Raw genomic sequence first — 21949 nt, forward strand, 5'->3', positions numbered from 1 at the left:
CTGCGGACGCCCCGGCTTATTAGGGCACCTGTTTCCCAGAGACAGGCCAGAACTGAACCTTTACCCTTTCAGGGTATATTTACCCAGGAAAAGGCAAATGTAGGCCAGGATCCTGTCCACGATCTATCTAGAATGCTGATGCCCCAGACCTGCAGCCTCATGCCTGCAACACGCGCCACAGCTTCCCCACAAGAGACGTCTCCACACCAGAGCTCCTCCAGCACCCCCTCCGCAAACCCCCTTCCCCACCATGCCTCTGAGGGTCGGGTGAGGGGAGCCGAGGCCCTGCAAACGCTCAGGCAGGCATGTGAGAAAGCTCTTTACTGGGGGTACAGCGAGGAGGAGCAAGGCCATCTCCCCCTACCTGCCCCCACCCCCTCCTAGGGTCCTGGGGTGAGGGGGGGTCTTCCCTCCACCGGACCACCACTGTCTTTGGTACAATAAATAGAAAAAAAGGGGGAGAGGGGCCCAAGGGTCCAGTCCTTAGTGGGGAGGGAGCGGCCAAAACCCTCTCCTTGACCCCCCTGCCCCAGGCCCCAATCAGTGCAGGCCTCACCCACCCCAGCTGGGTAGCAGCAATTCCAGTCAAGGAGAGAGATGAGGATGGGAGCCCAGGGCCCCCAGATGGGGGAGGGTATGGCTTCAGGAGGGGCCCCAGGGAGGGGGCAGGGTCACGAGCTGGCTGCTGTGCTCTGGGGTACACCACGGAGGCCCAGGTGAGGCCCCAGAGTGGCAGGGTCATCAGGAGGCGGGAGGGGTGGACGACCTCCAGTCATCCGAGTCCGGAGGGCTGAGGCAGCCGGGTGCTGGGGGGCAGGTGCTGGGTGAGGTGGGGAGCAGTCAGCAGGGCCGCCCACCAGGCTCACATCCATCAGCTCCGGGGGTGGTGGTGAGGTTGGTGATGGGGGACGACCAAGGTATCGGGGCTGGGGGGGTAACTGGGCCCCGGTCCCAGGCAGTGACGAGGCAGAGGCAGGGGCTTGATGTGTCTTGTGGGGCACATCACCCCCTGCCCAGGGCCGCAGCGGCTGGGAGGGTGGGACCTAAAAAAGCAAAGGAGCCATGGGTGATGGAGACCCTGGTCTCTAAGCCCCAGGCACCACCACCCACCTCCAAAGCCCCCAAAGCCCCATTACCTGGGGGCTGTTCATCTCACAGTCTGTGATAGGGGGCCCAGGGCCCCCACAATATCGGTTGCTGTAGCGGTAGGTCCGGTTGTCACTGGAGGAGCCACTGGAGCCTCCTGGAAGTGCCAGGGAGGAGAGGTGAAGGGGCATAAAGAGAGAAGGTGGCGAGTGGGTTTTGGGATGGCTGAGGGAAGGTCATGGCCCAGGCTCAGGTTCAGGCTTCAAGAGCAGACCCCATCTGAAGCACTGGGCCCAGTTCTGAGATTCTGGGTTGGAATTCAGTTTTGGGTTTTAGAGTCAGAACCAGTTTCAGGGATCTGAGCCCAATTTCAGAGATTGTGTCAGGGCCAGTTGGAGCTCTCCCATCCCACACGTCATCTTACAGTTCAGGATCAGACAGTTTCGGAGCTCTTGTGTGAAGACCCAGTAACCAGGTCCCCCAGGACAGGCCAAACCTGAGCAGCCCCCACCCCTGTTGTACCCCATTTTGGGCACCTGGGCACCCACCAGAACTGGAGATGGAGCTGGCGGTGCTGGAAGAGGGGCAGGTGTCGAGGGGCGCGGGCGAGGTGGAGGCACTGCTGCCTGCCGGGCCCGTGTTGGTGGCCTCGTCGGCCGTGCGGCGGAAGAAGCCGTGCTGCAGAGCCCCCAGGGGGCTGATGCGGGCGGCGGGCTCATACTCCAGCATGCGCAGCACCAGGTCCTGGAAGCGGAGGTAGTCGGCGGGGCTGTGGCCCGGCTCCCCCGCCCGCCGGCCCCCGGGCCCGCCCGTCTGCACGCCCAGCACCTCCTGCAGCCGCCGTGTCCCGGGGCCCTGGTAATCCTGGCAGGGAGGGGGTGGGAGGGGGGGCAAGAGAGTGGCCGTCAGTGGGCAGGAGGGGCAGGGAGACACACACGGGGAAACAGAGGCACAAGAGAGAAAGTGGAAAGAAAAGCTAAGAAGAGTTGTGGGGTGGGAAGGAGAGATGGGAGATGGGGTGGTCAGGGGAGGAAGGAAAGGACAGACAAGGGGGAGTGGAAGGAAGGGAAAGACACAAGGGAGAGGGAGCAGGGGGAGAGAGCCCCAAGTGTGAGTGAGGGGCCACGGGGTGGGAGGAGTGGCATGGGGCAGGGGCCGCACCTTCCTGAGTTCTTTCGTCCTTCGTAGGGTCCAGCCACCCCCAGGCAGCCGTTCAAAGTACTTGCGAGCCTTGGGCGCCTGGTCCAGCATGGCGGCCGGTGGGATGCCCAGCACCTCCACAATGCGGTTCATCTGGTCGACCTGTGAGCAGGCAGGGGTCAGGGTCATCAGGCCAGCCAGGCTCCACCCCCTCCACCTCCAGCACACCCCTTCCTGGGGGCACACCTCATTGGAGCCACTGAAGAGGGGCTCTCCGGTGTGCATCTCCACAAGGATGCAGCCCAGGGACCACATGTCAATGGCCAGGTCGTAGGGTGTGCCCAGGAGCACCTCAGGTGAGCGGTAGAAGCGGCTCTGGATATACTGGTAGATCTGGGAAAAGGGTAATCGTCAAGGGTCCCAGCCTCCCCTACTGGTCCCACTGACACCCCGAAAGCTAAGAGGACCCAACTGAGGACAGGCTTCTTGCTGACAAAATGGGGACTGAGGCTCCAAATCCTGCCATTATCAGCACCAATTTTCTGGGAGCCACTGGTGCCATCTTGTTTATCAATCTGGGGAGTCTGCTGGCCTAGACAGACCCTGATCTCCACCCCCAGCCCGGATCCTGGGCCCTTCTGGGTCACCAGGCAGAGGCTGACATTCCATAAGCCCTATACCATCGTCACTTTTAGTGGCAGCTCACACAGAGCTGCAAAGTTGAAGCCTTCCACCTCCATCCTCAGCTTTAAGAACAGAGAATACAAAAACTTAGCGAGGCAGCACCCCTGGCTCAAACCCAACCCAACTTCACCCTGTTCACATCTGGCAGCTTCAAAATGGGCCCTGCCCCTCAGGCTTCACCCTTCCCATCGTAGTGGGCAGTATATCCACACCCCCACCCCAAGCATTATCCCTCAGTTCCCACAGCTCCTAATAATCCCAATCCTAGCCAAGCCCCGCCCCTAAGCCTCACGTTGGCTCTGCCCCACCCAAACTACTAGCCCTGCTCCCAGGACAGGGCCGCCCCCTACCCTCTGGCCAAGCTGGCAGGAGCTGCCGAAGTCCACGATCTTGATGGCGCTGCGCTTGGGGTTGCACAGCAAGATGTTTTCAGGCTTGAGGTCGCAGTGAATGATGCTCAGCTCAGGCGTGGCCAGAAAGAGCAGTGCCGTGCAGAGCTGCTGCGCCAGCTTCCGGGTCAGGTTCAGCGAGACGCCGCGGAAGTGGGTGTTGCGCAGGAGGTCATACAGGTTGTAGGACAGCAGCTCAAACACCAGGCACAGGTGGTTCCGGAACATGAAGTGCCGCTTCAGGTGTACTGCGGGGGAGGGGAGGAAATGGGCCAGAGAAGAAACGGCTCAGAGAGGGCAGGTGGTGGCCTGGGGTCATACAACGCTCTTTGATTACTAGCCACATTGTGCTGTCCCCACGGGTACCATCTGCTAGTCAAAATCTTTTTATCTAACAACTAGATTCACACAGGAAGTTAATGCTCTTTCCAAGTCTCTGTCAAACCCTCCAATTAAACCAAAGAGAAAGTTTCATTAGTTACTACTAGCTCTAACACATTCTACGCTTCCTCGTTTAATTTCATAACACTGCTTTCATCTCCCTTGTATTCATTTTTGTGGCAAAGGACACTGGTTTTCCATTTACTTTAAGGATATACATTTTCCTTTCAAACGAAACCATTTTAAAATCCACTTGCTGTTTATGATTATGTTGTGATGTTTATGTCCATGAGCAGGAATCAGTTTAAGGGAGGAGAAAGATTGGCACAGATGTTAAGAGTAACAGCTCTGGAGTCCACGACCTCATCAAATTATAGCTCAATTAGTACAAACTGCCACCTCATGCAAGTGACAGCACTTGAATGCCTGGATTTCTTTTTTCCTTTCTTCATTTTTTTTTTTTTGTTGTTGTTGTAACTGTTGTTGTTATTAGGTTTGGTTTTTTGTTTGTTTTGGGTTTCTTTTTTTTTTGAGATGGAGTCTCGCTCTGTCACCAGGCTGGAGTGCAGTGGCGTGGTCCCAGCTCACTGTAACCTCCACCTCCCAGGTTCAAGCGATTCTCCTGCCTCAGCCTCCTGAGTAGCTGGGACTACAGGCGCGCACCACCACATCAAGCTAATTTTTTCACATTTTTAGTAGAGACGGAGTTTCACCATGTTGGCCAGGATGGTCTTGATCTCTTGATATCATGATCCGCCCACCTCGGCCTCCCAAAGTGCTGGGATTACAGGCGTGAGCCACTGTGCCCAGCCCGTTTTGTTTGTTTTATTGAAGAAGAAACTAGGATGGAAGCCCAGGTTTCTTATCTTCAACATGTTGTTAATAATGCCCTTCCCCTTATGGGCTGTGGTGAGTTAACTTCCAAGTGCTTCCAGGAGAGCCTGGCCCTTGGTGAGCACTCAGTAACCTCTGACCATTACCAAGTAAATAGGACAAAAATCATAAAAGCAGCAGGAGAATCACTGATGTCAGTGAAGCACAGACCAAACCCTGCTCTGAAGACATCGGCCTCCTCCTGAGGGCAGGGCGGGGGTGTGACCCATCCCTACTGGCTCCAGCTCCCGCTATCCCAGGTGCCCACAGCCCTGCCAGTCCCAGGCCTCACCTATATAGTACTTCATCTCCGTGTCATGCTGGTTCATCAGCTCCAGCAGCCGCAGCTCAATCTGGGCCTGGTTCAGGAAAGCCTTTTTGTTCTTGATGATCTTGATGGCCACAAGCTCCTGGGTCTGATGATCATAGGCTTTCACCACCTGTTGGGGCAGGGCATGTCACGAAGAAAGGGGTGGGAGCAGGGCAGAGCCAGGCACCATTCTTCTCCCTCCAGGCAAGGAGACCCACCAAGAACACTATGCATACTTCGCAGCTGAGTGCGCACCATTAGTCAGGCGCTGGTGTAAACACTGGACGTGAAATAACATAACGACCTTAGGTTGAGTCTTGTTATTTAAACTGTTTTACAGAAAAGGCAACTGAGGCACAGGGAAACTAAGTGGGCTAGGGTGAGTGGCCCAGCATGGGACTTGAAGCCACTGAACCACTGGGTGTGTGGTCAATGTTAGTGGGGCCTTGGATCAGGGTGGTGGGGGGTGTCCCACACCTGGCCAAAGGAGCCTTTGCCAATGAGCGAGTCAATTTCGTAGCGCTCCAGCCAGCGCTCGCCACTGCGCACGATGTAGTCATGGTTGTCGTCATCATAACCATGGTTCAGGACCTTCTTCTCCTTCTTGTTGCTCGAATCCTGGGGTGGCGCCTGCTGGGCCCGCCGCTTCTTCTTCGCATAGTATACCTGCCCAGCCAGCCAGCCAGGAAATGGGGACTGGTGAGTGACTCATGCCAGCAGACAAGACCCTCGGCACCCAGCCCAGGATCCCCTAGCCCCTGCCCACCTCATTGATGTGCTTGTAGGTCTTGATGAGGTCCACAGAGAGCTTACGCAGCGGGGCTGAGGTTGCATCCCGGAAGGCCAGGGGCAGCCTCCGAGGCAGTAGCCGCACATCAGGCAATACCTGCAGGGCAGGGTGAGGGGTGGGCACTGAGGACGTGCCTTCACCTCCGACCTCAAAAGGAAGAACTGTAAGGGCTGCTGGCACATCATGTATTTGGTTGCTGTCTGTATTTGTTCCACCTCTCTAGGAAAGAAACTCCCCCAGGGCTGAGACTTTCTCTTGTTCTTACTGTACCTCCAGTGCCTACAGCAGGGCCTGGCACACAATGGATGCTCTTAGAGATCTGTGGTGTGAATGAGTGAACTCTGACCTTTCACCCCTCACCTTTACTCCTTTCTGAACCTCAGAGGGAGAGATCATACGGAAAACCTGGGCTCTGTTCCTCCCCATTCTTCACTTTGAAGCCAGCCATTCTGGGTATCCTCTGAAGTACCTCTATCTCAATTTACCCTCATCTCTTGGGCCTCAACCCATACCCCCACCAACTCTTTGCACAGTTCTTTCGCCCCAAGGCTCTTGGATCTGGATCTAGCCCCTGGACCTCCCACTTCATCCTGCTTCAAGCTCTGCATGTCACTGCCTTCACTGCCTCTAGCCTTGGAGAGCTTTGCCCTCACCACCCATGCCTGTTGGCCTCAAGACCCTTTAGACTCAACCCCCCTCCAAATTCACCCAATCCAGATCTTTCACTCTGAACTTTTCTTAGTGAGCATTTATTGGGTATTTACTATGTGCCAGGCACCATTCTAAGTGTTTTACATGCATACCATTAACTCATTTAATCCTCACAACAACCCTGTGAGGTAGGTATCATTATTGGCCCCATTTCACAGAATAGAAAACTCAAGCATGGAGAACCTAAGGAATTTAACCACTGGGTCAGGATTTGAACCCAGCCTCTCCAAACCCTGACTCTGCCTGAAAACTCCTCTGTTATTTTCCAATCCCATGGGACCCATTATGTGCCCAGAAGAATGTCTTGGGCAACCACACTACCTTTTGGTCTGGAGACCTTTCTATCCCCAGCCTCCCCCTACCACCACGCAGGTGAGGAGCCAGCTGAACGCGTACCTGCGTGTGCTCCTGGGGCCCTGGGAAGCCAGAGAAGGGACCATGGCCCGGTGGGACGGCCATGGTGGGCTCAGAGGGCCGCAGGGGAGCGAGGCCTGGAGCGGGAGCCCGGCCGGGGGGCGCCTTCTTGCATCCTGCACCTCGGCTGCCACCGCCGCTGAGACCTGAGAGCAGACATGAAGTGGGAAAACAACATGGAACAAGGGGATATGTGAATAGTGCCAGGCGGGGAAGAGTGGACATGAGAAAGGCAGGGCACAGAGAGAAGAGGAAAAGGGCACAACGGAGCAGCAGACAGCAATGAAGAGAAGGGGCAGAGAAGTGGTAGCCAGGTGGGGGGGGATGGCACAGCAGTCCCTCGACAAATAATGATCAAGTAAATGATTAAGGCAGCACAAAGAGAACACATAAAAGACAATGATTGGGGGCCAAGCAGGGGTCGATATGAGCCATCACAGGGAAAGGAGGACAGGAAGATACCAATAATTCAGAGGAGGAAAAGAAAAAAGAAACCACAGACAGTATGCAGAGGAGTAGGCTTCATTCTTTTCTCACTACTCGTGGCCCTCCCCAGGGCCCCTAACACAAGATGCCACTTTCTGTAGTCTTCCCTGAACATCAGGATCTCAGCCCGTAGCACAGCCAGGGCCACTACTTCAAGATCTATCCTTCTCAGTAGATTCCCTCAACCCAGAGAACTCTAGGATTCCCAAACCACATGAGTCTTCCCCTCCCAAACCACAGCAGAGTCCTCTGCAGCCCTAAAACCACATCAGCGTCCTTGGGGACCTCCCAACCACACCAAAGTTATCTGAGAACCTCTATAGAACAGAGTCCTATCTCTACAGCATTCTCATCCACCAGGGCACGATTTTCCTAGGGGAACCTCTCCATATCATGCCAAGACCGCTTCCCTATTTCAGGTCCTCCATATTAGGAACCAGCCTTCCAGGTAGTCTCCCTGTACCATATCCCAATTCCCCCTACCACAACAGGGTTCTTCCCCATATTACTCCAATATCCCATCCCAATCAAGGCCCACTCCTCCTGATGGGAGAAGGAGGAGGTGTCTCTTCCCACAGTTTAGAGTGATCATCCTTTTCTCCCCTACACTGCTTCCTTGCCCCCCTACACACACACACACACCCTAATATTCCTACCACAGACCTTTCTCCAGGCACCCCTCTTTATACCAGGGTCATTCCACAACTGTGTCCACTCCTAGAGGGCCTCAAAGTCAAATCCCCAAGTTATCACATAGGGTTCTCTCCTCCCAGAGTTGTCAGCTACAGCAAAAATCTTCTCCCCATGGGCCACTCTCTCCCCCATGTCAAATCCCTTTCTCCTATTCCATGCCTTGCCACTCCACGACTCCTCCACCCTTGGAGCTTCCCCCCAAAACCACCTCTTCTCCGGGGCCCTCCCACACCAGGATCATCTCTCCCAGCCCCCACCCCCTACCCGGGTCAGGGCTGGCGCGGGGCCCACGGGGGGCTGGGGCGCGGTGGGGCCCCCAGTGGGGTGGGCGAGCGGCCAGCATGGCGGCGGTGGTGGCGCTGAAAAGGCGACCGCCTGTCTCTGGTCCGGCCGGCCCCGCGGCGGGGAGGGCAAGCGGGACAGGAGGCCCGGTGGGTGACAACAGCAGCCGCCACTGCCACCGGGGGCGGGGAGAGGAGGGGACAAGGGTCAGCCCAGGGCACGCGGGGGAAGAGTAGAGCAGGTGGACGGGGGAGGGGCGACACGCCCCACCCTGAGTGGCCACCAGCCCCTAGGGACCCGGCGTCCCGCCCCCCACCCAGGAGGCCCTCCTGGGCCTGCTGAGACCGGAAGGCGGGGCCCGACTGAGCTTGGCAATCGGCACCTGCCATGGCAACAACTGTACCATTGGTCGCTGGTGCCAAGAGCTCAGCCAATCACAGCCTAGGGCAGCTGTTGCTAGGCGACGAAGAAGCGGCCCGCGGAGCCGAGCCCAAACAAAGGGCGGGAGTGGGGCCCGGCTACCCCCTCCCAGCCTCCCTCCTGCAACTGCTCCCTCGGGCTTGGCCGGTTCCAGGAATTCAACTATGAATAGCCAGGCAGGGCCCGCACCTGCCTGCCACCCCCCTCCTCTCCTCCCTTGGCCTCGTGCTAAGTCTCACGGCGACGGGAGCAGGGCGGATCCCGTCCTGCCCACCTCCCTGCGACCGCTTGCCGCCCCACCCGTCCCCGCGCCGTTACCTGAAGGAGCGGGCAAGGGGACTCAAACTGCTCGGGGAGCCCGAGCTCAGACCTGCCCACTGGCTGAGGGTATCCGGCGGACGCGGCAAGCCAGGGCCCCGATTACCCAGTAATGCAACCAGCAAAATGGCGACCACAACAAACCGGCCCCCCCACGCCCTGGACTCCGCCCCCATCCCTCCCTCTCCGCTCCCCTCACGTGACCCACACTGACACTCCGCCTGCGCGAGATGACCGCTTACCTGCACGCATGCGCAGCGAGCTACCAATCCCACCCAAGAACCGAAATCCAGGCTGCCGCTGCGCAAAAGGCAGCTAGAAACGGAGCATGCGCTCTGTAACCGAGTGAGAATTTACCCAACCCCGCAAAATTGACCAGGGGTGCGTGCTCCCTGTGTCAGCAGGTCAAGGGGAGGAATGAGCAGCAGACATGGGAGACGGATGAGTCTTTTAATAGAAAAACACACGTGCAACAGTATCAACACACATCTCTCGCAATCCTGACAGCGCTGAACTTCAGTTCTTCACCTTGGGGGGTGGCCTGTGAGAGGAAGATAGGTGATGAAGGAGGGTCCCCAGGATCATGGCACTCGGGGTGCAAAGGGACAGAGATGTCTGTCTTGGTGTATTGCTGGGCCCTGCTCACCTGTACACTCCCACGACCACGGCATGGTCTCTTTCGTATGGCTCAAGGGTCAACTGCTCCTGCGGCTTCATATTCTCCTGTTGCATCTTTTTCACTTCGGAGGCAAACACGGCCTCGGCTGAGGCTGTGGAGTCAATGCAGTTGGCCTAAAGAGGAGAAAGGACTAATGTCTACAACAGGGCTTTGGGCTGTTTTTCCCTTGTGTGCTCTTTAAACCAGATGTTTTCATTATTAATTCAAGTAAAACTCAGTGCTATGGTTCTAGTGTGTCCCCCAAAGTTCATGTGTTGGAAACTTAACCCTTAAATGCAAGAGTTGAGAGGTGGGACCTTTGAGAGATGATTCAGGTCATGAGGGCTCTGCCTTCCTGAATAGAGTAATGCTATTATCACAAGAGTGGATTGCTGATTAAAAGGATGATTATGCCCCCTTTCTATCTTGCTCTCACCCTTCTGCCAATGGATGACAGCAAGAAGGCCCTCGCCAGATTCAGACCTCCAATCTTGGACTTTCCAGCCTTTGGAACTGGGAGCCAAATAAATTTCCATTCATTATAAATTACCCAGTCTAAGGCTGAGCGTGGTGGCTCACGCCTGTAATCCCAGCACTTTGGGAGGCCGAGGTGGGTAAATCACGAAATCAGGAGATTGAGACCATCCTGGCCAACACGGTGAAACCCTATCTCTACTAAAAATACAAAAATTAGCCGGGTGTGGTGGCGCACACCTGTAGTCCCAGCTACTCGGGAAGCTGACGCAGGAGAATAGCTTGAACCCAGGAAGTGGAGGTTGCAGTGAGCCAAGATTGTACCACTGCACTCCAACCTGGTGACAGAGTAAGACTCCATCTCAAAAATAAAAAATAAAAATAAAAATAAATAAATTACCCAGTCTATAGCATTCTGTGATAGCTGCATAAAATGGGCTAAAACACTCGGGTTTAGGAAATGTGATAAAAGGCTTAATGAAAGCTTTTGGCTGGGTGCAATGGCTCGTGCCTGTAATCCTAGCACTTTGGGAGGCTGAGACAGGCAGATTGCCTGAGCTCAGGAGCTCCAGAGCAGCCTGAGCAACATGGCAAAACCCCGTCTCCACTAAAAATATAAAAGTTAGCCAGGTGTGGTGGCACACGCCTGTAGTCCCAGCTACTTAGGAGGCTGAGGCAGAAGAATTGCTTGAACCTGGGAGGCAGAGGTTGCAGTGAGCTGAGATTGCACCACTTCACGCCAGCCTTGGTGACAGAGCGAGACTCTGTCACAAATTAAAAAAAAAAAAAGTTTTTAGTTTGTTTTGGATTTGAAGCAGGAAGCCTTAAACAGTCCTATTTATCTAAAAGCCAGTGCTTAAATTTTATACCCAGGAATTGTTTGGCTTATTTCTACTTCCTCTTCTTTAATAATAGTAATAATGCAGTTGAGAATAATAAAACAAATGTAGCAAAAGGCTAACAAATGGTGAACCTTGTGAAGGGTGCATGGGAGAGTTCTCCATTATTTCCAAATAAAAATGTTGTGAAAGATGCACCTAGCTTTTATCTAGTATCTATTCTATGCCAGGATCTTTTCTAAACACTTCATATTATATTGACTAATTTGATCCTGTCATCTACCCTGAAAAAGACTAGACTAATATTTCTATTTCATAAGTGAGGAAACTGAGGCATATAGGTTAAGTAACTTGCTCAGTCACACAGCAGGCTGGGATTAAACTCAGATGGTCAGACTCAATTTTGCACTTGACCGCTGCACTCTCCTGCCTCTTTAAATCCAAAGCTATAGTTTTGCAGACTTGGCCCCTCTGTTTTGGGTGGCTATTTGACAGATACAGATAGAGAAGATACCTCCCTAGAACACTGCCACCCCATCTTAGACTCTTCCAAACCCCGCACCTTAATGGAAATCACAAAGTGTCCTCCATTACGCAGGAAGGTGTGGGCATTCAGGGCCACAATCCGGGTCTGGTCTGGCTGGGCCACATCAGCAAAGATCACATCCACCATTGCTAAGGAAAAAGGAGCAGCAGTTAACAGTTGGAGTCACAGGGATCACCCCAGAATCCTCCCATGGGGCCTATGCCCATCACCAGCAGGTTCCTGGGAGATTCTCCCTGCCTCCAGTTTCACTCCCCACCTCCACTGGTCCCCCTCCCTCCAGTGTCCCAAGATGAGTCCAAAACCCACAGTCACATCATTCATCCACTCTTCTTGTAAACCATGGTTGCCACCTACTCTGTGGCCAGCCCTGGGCCGGGCGTGGGGGACATAGAGACGAGTCAGACCCGGACCCTGCCCTCGAGACGCTCCCGGGTCTGGTGGGGAGACAGACATGTCATCAAAAAGACAAATAAGAGTGAGTGAGCACTTATAGGCAAGAGTGTCTGCAGGACTGTGAAATGAAAACAAGTTGCAGAAGAAAGGGGATGGTATGAGTGCATGGGAAAAATAAAACACAGAAAGAAAAAGGAGCAGAATGAAAAATAATGTTTTTAAGCCAGTGTGACTTTTCAAAAAATGAAAAGGTGGTATAATGAAAACTGATTATTTAAAACCTGGGAAAAGCAGACATCAAATTGTTCTCATCAGTTACTTCTGGCGGTGGTTTATAAGGCTTTTCAACTTTTATATTATACCTTTGAATGTTTTTTTAAACAAAGTAATTAATATTCACAGTGGGCCCCTCCAGATCAAGCCATGCTTAGTTTTCTGGGATATGCTCTCACCAGACAATGATTAGGACCCCCAAAAGGAGGCTTTTTATGGAGGGGCAGTGTAATAAATACAAGAGGCAGGAAGTACAGGAGACCTAGGAGATGGGGAGGAGACTGAAGGAGAGGAGGTTGGCCCTCCAAGGGTGGCTTCCAAGACTGAAGCCAAGCTGCCACCTCCACAACCTCACCTAGCTCCCCTTACCCCTTTCTATTCCTGCAGACTCAAGAGGTCTGCTCATCCACTCCAACTCCATCCGAATCAGAGATCCACTGGCTTCTTCCAGGAAGCCTGCGGTGGCCTGTCCTACCCCACCAGGGCCACCCCCAGACCCCTCACCGATGAGCATGCGGTATTTGTGTGGGTGTCGAGCATCCTCGATCACAGGAATGATGTTGGTCCTCTTCTTGGCCAAGTTAATGAGGTCACGGCCAGAGCGGTGGGAGAACTCGACTGCATAGACTAGACCATCCTAAAATAAATTAAAAATTAATGAACAGTGATGCTAGTTCTCATGCATGGAGTGCCTACTTTAGGCCCATACACTATACACAGCATCTCTTCCAACCCCCAAATCAAAACCCTACCATCTAATGACTATTGTTATCATGTCCATTTTTCACATGAATAAACTGAGGTCCAGACATAAAGTCACTGGCCAAGAGTTATTCAGCAAGTAGCAAAAGTACCCAATCCCATCTGCCTGAGAGCCCAGGTTCCCAACAGAGGCTTAAAACCAGGAAGCCAAGGCACAGAGATGATGTAACAATGGGCCAACCACTGCTGTAAGCACCTTTCAGAAATTAACTCATTTAATCTTCACAAGTCTATGTTCCAGACAGGTAAACTGAGGCTTGGATGGGTTAGGTAACTTGCCTGATTAAAGCCTGAGGGTTTTTTTTTTGTTTTTTTTTTTTGAGTCTCATTCTGTTGCCCAGGATGGAGTGCAGTTGTGCGATCTCAGCTTAGTGCAACGTCCACCTCCTGGGTTCAAGCAATTCTCCTGTCTCAGCCTCCCGAGTAGGTGGGACTACAGGCACACGTCACCACACCCAGCTAATTTTTGTATTTTTAGTAGAGATGGGGTTTTACCATATTGGTCAGGCTGGTCTCGAACTCCTGACCTCAGGTGATCCACCTGCCTCGGCCTCCCAAAGTGTTGAGATTAAAGGCATGAGCCACCTCGTCTGGCCAAAGCCTGAGGTTTTAAGGCACTACACTTAACAGCTTATAAACACATAAAGTAACAAAGGGTAACAGAGTGGGACACGTGGGTGCCAGGGGCCCTCTAAATGGGAAGCCTATACAGGCTCAGAAACCATGAGGATCTCCTGGTTCTTTCTAAAGAAACCAGAAGAGCAGGTTTTAGCAGCATAAAATTTTAAAGAGGCCCATCAAATCAAATAGTCTGGTATCTATACTCCCAGCTGTCTCTCTAAGGTTGGTCACCCCACACCCATGTCTCTTCCCTTGAGGCCAAGAACCCAGGAGTGAGGTTGAATGACATTATCTGGTTCAAGCCACTCCTTTTACTCACAGGCACGGTGACAGAAAAGGGCCTGGCCCTAAGTCACACAGCGCAGGCAAGCAGTCAAACCCTGATATTCCAGGTTGGCAGAAGGGAGGCAGCCTTTACCTCCTGCCTGACTCTCCATCTACTCACTCACCGGACCAACGATGTCAGAGACATGGGAGACCGTGGTGCCCGAGGCAGCCCCGAGGTAGAGAACCTTAGCCCCCGGTTTGATGTGGATCTGGTCCACACCACCCAGGATTGCTGCTGCCAGCTTGGAGCGGAAGGGGTTCCAGGCTCGGTACTCAATTTTGTCATCTCCTTCCTAGATGAGAGATGGGGACGGAAGTCAGTGCTAGGCTCTTCTGCAGGACCTCACTGCCTTTAACCCTAGGAGCCTTGAAAGGAACTGGGCTGTCCTATCACTGCACAAGAACTCAACATGAGTAAAGAGCAGTGACCATGCACATGCAGTCGCTGCCCTCTCATGGAGGTGACTGACCCAAAGGGCAGCAACAGAGAATAAACACAAACAGTAACAGTAAAACCAGCACTCGTTCAACAAACATGCACTGTGCCAGCACCTACTGTGTGCCAGACCCTGCTCTAGGCGCTGGGGATACAAAACAAGGATCCCTGCCCAGAAGGTGTAAGTATTCACCGAACTAACTAAATACAACATGGCATATGAGATGGTGACAGGTGTTAAGGAGAGAAGACAAAGCCAGGAGAGAAGATACGAAGTTTGGGAAGCAGGGCAAGGAGCAGGTGAAAATGGGAAAAGGGGCCAGGGAGGGGCTGAAAGGCAGATTCCAAATCAGACCTGAAGGAGGCAAGGGGCCATTCAAGTTACCTGAGGAAGGACATTCCCACGAGAGGGAGAGCGATTAGCAAGGCCCCAAGGCAGGCACACGATGGCCTCAAAGAAAATGACACAGGATAACAGGACAGGGAAGGGCGGTGAGGGATGCCCTGACCGGCAGAGTGGTGTGACGCAGCCTGGAGAAGCAGATGATAAGGACGCAGCCTCCCACAGAGCTGGGAGTGGGAACAGCAAGGCCAGGGTGGCTGGAGGACACTTGGTCAGGGAGTTAGTGAAGGAGACAAAGCCAGGGGGCAGGGAGGGGGAACTAGAATGCACAGGGTCTTGGAGGCCTGAGTGAAGACTCAGGAGTCTAACTGGAAGGCAGTGGGGAGTCACAGAAGGCGGATGAGGGAGTAGACAGTGTGCTTTACATATTATGACAATCCTCCAGCTGTCACGTGCAGGACACATGGTGAGGGCAGACACAGACTACTAGCTACACCCTCAGCTGCAACCCTGGTGGCTTGGACAGGGGCCCAGTTCTCACCGAAATCGAGACTCTCTTCTCTCCATAAACTGATTCCCCAGGGACCAGGTTCTTGGTGACCAGTGCATCTTCCTTTCCTCGACAAATGAAGACACCTGGGTGAGGGGATCAGAGCAGGGGTGAGGACCCCCTGCCTCTCCCTGCCCCGAAGCTCAGCCGGCTCCCTGCCTTCCTCACTCACCCTCATGCCGATGCGGCTCCACCATCACATTCTTCCCCGACTGGTTTCCTCTTTTTCCTCCCCGACCACGACCCCGGTTGCCACCAGAATGGAAGCCTCCACCTATAAAGGAGAGGTACAACAGGAGAGAAAGATCCTGAATCTCCGCCCTCCCCACTCCCCGCCTCAGGAAGGCCTCCTCTGTAACCCCTAGCCAATCTTACCACCTCTTCCTCCTCCTCCACCGCCGCCGCCTCCACCTCCTCCTCGTCCACGACCTCTAAAGCCTCCGCCTCGACCTCGGCCCCCGCCGAAGCCCCCTCGGCCTCCACGACCACCACGGTCACCAAAGCCCCCTCGGCCGCCAAAGCCACCCCCACGGGGACTGAATCCTGTGGAGGAAACAAAATAGGAGTCAGGGCAATGAAGCTTAAAAGGTTAAACCACCTTGTACCCAGCAATACCTCTCAGGTGAGAAACCTGAAATACATGTGCCCATGTACAGCAGGACACATTTCCAAGAATGTCCACAGCAAAAGAAAAGTGAAGACTAACCCAAATGTCCATCAATAGAATGGGCAAATAAAACAGAAGACATTCACAATCACAATCATGAAAATGACCTTCAGTTATACACAACAGACTAATAAATGTTAAAATCATAATAATTTTTTTTTGCTTCGTGCTTTTTTTTTGAGACAGGGTCTTGCTGTGCCGCCCAGGTTGGAGAGCAATGGCACAATCACAGCTCACCACAGCCTCGAACTCCTGGGCTCAAGCAATTCTCCTGCCTCGGTCTCTGAAGTAGCTAGATTACAGGTGTGTGCCACTACTCCCATAGTGTACAGATGGGGGTCTCACTATGTTGCCCAGGCTAGTCTCCAGCTCCTGGCTCAAGTGATCCTCCTGCCTTGGCCTCCTGAAGTGCTGGGATTACAGGTGTCAGGCACCACACCCAGCCACAATCATACTGCCCAAGAAAAGGAGCAAGGGAATGAGAAATGTAAAACTCATGATATTGGTGAATGGGAAGGAGATATTAATATGGGGTTGGGATAGGGGAGGAGTACATGAATAGATGTAGGTTACTGTTAATATCCTGGTTTCCTTGGTTGCATAGCAGATTCACAGAATTCATTCCATGTCAATATTAATTACTGTGAAGAGTGAGCCCTGCATACGAGCACATGCTGTGACAACAGGGCCCCCTAGACTCTGCAAACGTCTTCATACTCTCCCACTCCTGACCTTGGAGCTGGAAGAAAAGTGTCAACCCCAGCCCCAAAACAGAGGGGAATACAGGATGATGTCAGCCCTAACTCATCTCCCTGCTTCCAAGCTTAAAGAAGTCCCTCTCAGCTCAGGGGAAAAACAAGAAAAAGCAGAACAAACTGTCATTTAAGGATAGGCTGCACTTTACAAGTAGTTTGCGGCTTGTCAATAAGATCAAAATGTTTAAGAAATAACAGACTCAGACAGGCTTTATTCTTACCAGTTCAGGACAGCAAACACCATTAGCACAAAACAATGTTTAAAACAGAACTCTGGTGCTAACAGATTCAATATTTTCTCTGATTTGGTTTCAAAAACTCAGAAGTACTAAATCACACAAGTTAAAAAAAATAGTTGGAAAACTAGTGGTTTAAAATTATCTCACATTCTCACATGATGTAATCTATTCAATCATAAGCTTGCTTTTTTTTTTTGAGACGGAGTCTCACTCTGTCACCCAGGCTGGAGTGCAGTGACGCGATCTCAGCTCACTGCAAGCTCCACCTCCCAGGTTCACGCCTTTCTCCTGCCTCAGCCTCCCCAGTAGCTGGGACTACAGGCGCCCACCACCATGCCCGGCTAATTTTTTTGTATTTTTAGTAGAGACGGGGTTTCACCGTGTTAGCCAGGATGGTCTCAATCTCCTGACCTCTTGATCCGCCCGCCTCAGCCTCCCAAAGTGCTGGGATTACAGGCGTGAGCCACCGCGCCCGGCCTTGCTCATGTTTTTTGTAAAGATACATTATGATCTTGTCCTACGAACCCTTCATGCACCTTAATGGTATTAAAGATAAAAAATGTGTCTTTTAACAGCCATTCCTAATTTAATCTTTAAAAATGAACGGTTTCATTTTCAAAACTCCCAAACATAACCAAAAGTTGTTTACTTTTAATCTTCTACTCCCTCTACAGTCCACTTTTCACACAGCAGCTAATACATGCTATTTTTAAAACAGCAAGTAAGATCTCATCATGCCCTTGCCCAAATCCCTCCAATGGTTTTCCACCACATCCAAAATGAAATAAAAATTCCTTTCCCTGGCTTACAAAGCCTGAAATCAAAGCCTAAAATCTTTAGGCTTTAAATTCTGATTTCATTGTTCTGGGCGCAAGGTCTTCCCCTAAAGCTCTCCAGGTGACTCCAAGGTGCAGCCCACATTGAGTATCATCATCCTAAGGATCTGGCCTGTGCTGACTTCCCTGACTTCATTCTCTTTATGCTGGGCCCCATGCTCTTCCCCACCAAGCATACACAGTCCAGCTTCTAAATCTTTACCACGTGCTGTTCCCACTGACTGGCTCCTGCAGACATGTGCATGGCTCACTCGCTCCTTCACTGCATTCTGGTCTCTGATAAAATGTTAGTTCCCCAGAAGGGCCTACTTTGGCCACAGTACCCTTACCCTGCTTTATTTCCCTTCAAATCAATTATCACACATGGCATTTTTAATATTATTACCACCTGCCTCCCCCACTAAGATCAAGCTCCAAATGGGCAGGGATTTTTAAGTGTTTTGGTCACCACCGCATCCCCAAAACCCTGCACAACATCTGGCACAAAGTATGGGCTCAATAAATGTTAAATGAGCACTGAGCTGATGACTCTTAAACCCTGGGCCCTGCCTCAAGGAGAAAGCACCCTCTATTTGTTCAGAAAGCACATGATCCATCAGATGGTGACCAGGGAAGTGCCGGTCACTCCCCTCAAGTATCCCATATGGAGAGATAGGCAATGTGGCTACCACTCTCGACCCTAGTAAGGAAGGTTCATAGGGGTCTTGAAAACTTCATCTGTAAGACATGGAGACAATACAGTGCCAGGCCACGCGCCGTAGCTCATGCCTGTAATCCCAGCACTTTGGGAGACCCAGGTAGCCGGACAGTTTGAGGCCAGGAGTTCAAGACCCGCCTGGCCAACACAGTGAAACCCTGTCTCTACTAAAAATACAAAAAATTAGCTGGGCGTGGTGGCGCATGCCTGTAATCCAGCTACTCAGAAGGCTGAGGCACAAGCATCAATTGAACACAGGAGGTGGAGGTTGCAGTGAGCTGAGATGGTGCCACTGCACTCCAGCCTGGGTGAGAGAGATTCTGTATCAAAAAAATAAAAATAAAAAAAATGCAGTGCTCATCCTATAGGGTTGTAAAGATTAAATGACTTGTACACACAGAGCACTTCACATATATACCATCTGGCACCTACTTTGAACATCATCATTCAAACTCAGGGGTACGCATCTCCTCTTCCCTCCTCATGTACCAAAAGTACCCATTCCTCAGAAAAAACACATGTTCACACAAACTTTTCCACTAAGTTCTTTTTTATCTGTCTATTAAAGATGAAAATGTAACTTTTAATAGCTACTCCTAATTTGATCTTTTAAAATGAAGTTTCCTTTTCAAAACTCTAGAACATAACTAAGAGTTGTTCACTTTTTAATCTTCTACTCCCCCTACAGTCCACTTTCCACACAGCAACTAATAAGTGCTGTTTTTGAAACAGCAACTCAGATCTCAATTTTCTTGCCCAAGCCCTCCAACAGTTTTCCAAAGCCAAGACCTTCATTTAGGGGAGATGCCACAGCTAGGCTTATGAAAGTCTCAACCCAGGCCTAACAGAAAGGAAGTACTGGCATGTGCTTGGGGCGGAGTGGGCATGAGTGTAAACTTTCAATCCCAGATACTCAAAACATCTCAATCCGTTTCAGGTCCTGGAGCTTTTGGGGAAAAATGTACCAAAAGTACCCACTCCTCAGAAAAAACACATGTTCACACAAACTTTTCCAGTAAGTTCTTTTTTTGGGGGGAGGGGGGTCCATAAACCCCCTGATTTAAAATCTGCTCTCCTTCCACAGCCTTCTCCATCTCAAAAATGGCAATTCCATCCTTCCAGTTACACACCCCCAAACCCTTGGTTATCCTTGACTCCGCTCACACACCCACATACAATCTGTTGGTTCTGTCTTCAAAAGCATGTAAAACTGTCAGCATGTCCACTGCTCCCATCCTGGTCCACCACACCATCTCCTAGATTACAGCAACAAGCTTCCCACCAATGTGCCTGCTTCCACTTTTGCCACCCTGAGGTCTTTCACACATCGAAGCAAAAAGAATCCCTTTTAAAAATGTCAGACTGCACCACGCCCCTGCTCAAAAATCTCCCAAAGGGTTCTTTTCTCACTCAGGCTAAAATCCTTACTAAAGAGCTAACACCTGACAACTTTTACAACTTCACATTCTACCACACAATGGAGGAAGGTTGGAAGAACGGGTATCCTCCATTTATGAGGGAATCACAGACCAGAATGCCTGCAGGCAAGCCAGGATCTCAGCATACCTGGCCTACAATCCCCCACCCCACTTCATCAAGAGATCCCCAAACACGGAAGAGAAAGGGAACTTGGGAGAAGGGCACAGATCCACAAACCTCCTGCCAGGTGACCCCCATCTCTCCACACAAACACACACACAAAAGAAAAAGAAAGCCTGTACTAGGAAAACAGACCCTTTGGGCCATGGTGGAAATTCTCCAAACTCAATGAAGCAAGTTCTCACACAGATGAGTGGGGGTTGGGAAGGCCAGATGGAGGAAGTGCTCAGGCACCACCGAGAAGGATTCTAATTTTGTTCTCTTTGAGAAAGATAAAGGTAACAATTAGAGCTAATACTATTATATGTCAAGCACTGTGCTATTTTTTTTAACGTCGCTTAATCCTAACTGGTGCCATTTTATTGATGAGAAAACAGAGGCTCAGAGAGGTAAAGCCACTTGCCCAAGGTCACACAGCAGGCTAAGAAGCTGAGCAAGAGCTGAAACACTGAACTGAGGCCTTTCTGCTGTCAAAGCCAGGACCCCCTCATCATTCCACCACGAAGGGAGTAGTTTCAGCAGAATCTAGTGGAAAATCTCAAGAATAAAACTACTTACCTCCTGTGACAACCACCCGCCCCACCACCCCAAACTAATGCGAGCTTGTTAAGTCTGGCCCCGGAGGTGGAAATCTTAATCCCCAAATCTCCACTCCATCCCCGGGGATCCGCCCCCCTGTAAGTGCAGAAGGCGGGAAAGTGAGCCGGAGAGCGCCGCACACGGCCAACCGGGGAGTCCTCATCCACTCCGGCCCACTCGGAAAAGCTGGGATGAGGGATAAGGGGATGGTGGTGGTGGCAGCGACAGGGAAGGCAAATGGGGGCTTCCCACACACAGCTCCAGGACCCAAGGTCAGGAACTCTCCATCTCCGACCCAAGCCTGATTCCCAAAACACGCCCAGCGATCCAAGACTCCAGATGCCTGGATCCAGACTCTAGCCCAAGACCCTTGAGTGCCGCCTCCTGCCCAATATCCAAAATCCCTATTAGACGGCCTCAAGGAGACGAACCCCACGTCAACACCCCCAATGCCAGGCCCACGGCCTTCTTCGACTCACGACCGTGACATCTGAAGCCAGTCACAAACCCCTAGACCTGCTGGAATCAGAATCCCCCTTCCCACAGGAGACTGGAACCCGTGCTCAGAACCCCTGCCCCTAGGCCAAGGCCCCACCCCTCCGATTCTGGCCTGGCACCCGGATTCCCGCCCGGCCTCCGTCCCTGACCCCGGACCCTCACCCCAGCCTGACCTGGCTTCATGGCGAGCCCTGGTTTGTGCGGCTCCGGAGTCCGCGGCGTTCACAACTCCACGAGTCCGGGGCTTTCGCACGTGGAAAAGAGCGCAGGCGCGCGGCGACGTATGACGCGTGACGCAATCGCGTAGCCCCGCCCCCGGGCCCCTTCCCCGCCCGGAGCTCGGCGCACGCGCAGTGGGTGTGGATTCTCGAGCCTGTCGAAACGCAGCGAGCTGCCCTCGCTCTCTGCCTTCCCAGGTCTCTGCCTGTGCAGCGGTCGCCCTAAACTCGCTTCCGGTTTCCTCTTCCCCAATGCGAGCACCCCAATAATCAGGGCTCATAGCCTTCGCACGGGCTGTGCCCTCTTTTGTATTCCTAGCTAAATCCCTCTGGCCCCTGTACACCCAAAAAGGCTTCCCCGATACATTTCCAGCCCCAAGAACAGTTACCGACTCTGGGCTTCCATTCAAACATCCGAAAAACATTTACAGTGCACCTAGTGTGTACCAGGTGCTGTTCTAGGAGCTGGGAATACAGCGGTGTACGAGACATAAAAATCTCCACTCTCCTGGAGTTCATCTTTTAAATGGAGGAAATAGACACCAAACATGTTGAATGTTAGAAAGCGATAAGTGTTTGGAGAAAATAACAGCAGGGAAAGGGGATAGAGATTTTGGAGGGCAAATGATTTTTGTTTTTTTGGCACGGTGGTCAAGGAATG

General features: G+C 52.2%; 2 protein-coding genes across 6 annotated transcripts; both read right to left on the minus strand.

The window, feature by feature from the left end:
* Positions 1-306: 306 nt before the first annotated feature.
* On the minus strand, positions 307-9141 carry DYRK1B (dual specificity tyrosine phosphorylation regulated kinase 1B). Of its 4 annotated transcripts, XM_019015928.4 has the most exons (12): positions 8222-8603; positions 6761-6924; positions 5630-5749; positions 5341-5529; positions 4846-4993; positions 3261-3547; positions 2473-2619; positions 2248-2388; positions 1915-1950; positions 1635-1830; positions 1137-1243; positions 307-1043 (listed from the first exon to the last, which is right to left on the minus strand). In XM_019015928.4, exons 1-12 carry the CDS (start codon positions 8298-8300, stop codon positions 672-674), a joined length of 1986 nt encoding a protein of 661 aa, XP_018871473.2. In that variant the 5' UTR covers positions 8301-8603; the 3' UTR covers positions 307-671. The 4 variants fall into 4 exon arrangements, with proteins under 4 accessions (XP_018871473.2, XP_063557384.1, XP_030859966.2 ...); XM_063701314.1 differs by lacking the exon at positions 8222-8603 and adding an exon at positions 8978-9141 and having other exon boundaries at positions 1635-1950; XM_031004106.3 differs by having other exon boundaries at positions 1635-1950; positions 8222-8604.
* A 272-nt stretch (positions 9142-9413) lies between these two features.
* FBL (fibrillarin) lies at positions 9414-21420 on the minus strand. Of its 2 annotated transcripts, none has more exons than XM_004060729.4 (9): positions 21244-21420; positions 15576-15743; positions 15373-15474; positions 15192-15286; positions 13994-14164; positions 12666-12798; positions 11511-11623; positions 9624-9769; positions 9414-9518 (listed from the first exon to the last, which is right to left on the minus strand). In XM_004060729.4, the coding sequence occupies exons 1-9, from the start codon at positions 21251-21253 to the stop codon at positions 9494-9496; spliced, it is 963 nt and encodes a 320-aa protein (XP_004060777.1). In that variant the 5' UTR covers positions 21254-21420; the 3' UTR covers positions 9414-9493. The 2 variants fall into 2 exon arrangements, with proteins under 2 accessions (XP_004060777.1, XP_018871477.1); XM_019015932.4 differs by having other exon boundaries at positions 15579-15743; positions 21244-21362.
* Between the last annotated feature and the right edge of the window lie 529 nt (positions 21421-21949).

The sequence above is a fragment of the Gorilla gorilla genome, chromosome 20 (genome assembly GCF_029281585.2).
Source record: "Gorilla gorilla gorilla isolate KB3781 chromosome 20, NHGRI_mGorGor1-v2.1_pri, whole genome shotgun sequence".
Classification (NCBI taxonomy): domain Eukaryota; kingdom Metazoa; phylum Chordata; class Mammalia; order Primates; family Hominidae; genus Gorilla; species Gorilla gorilla.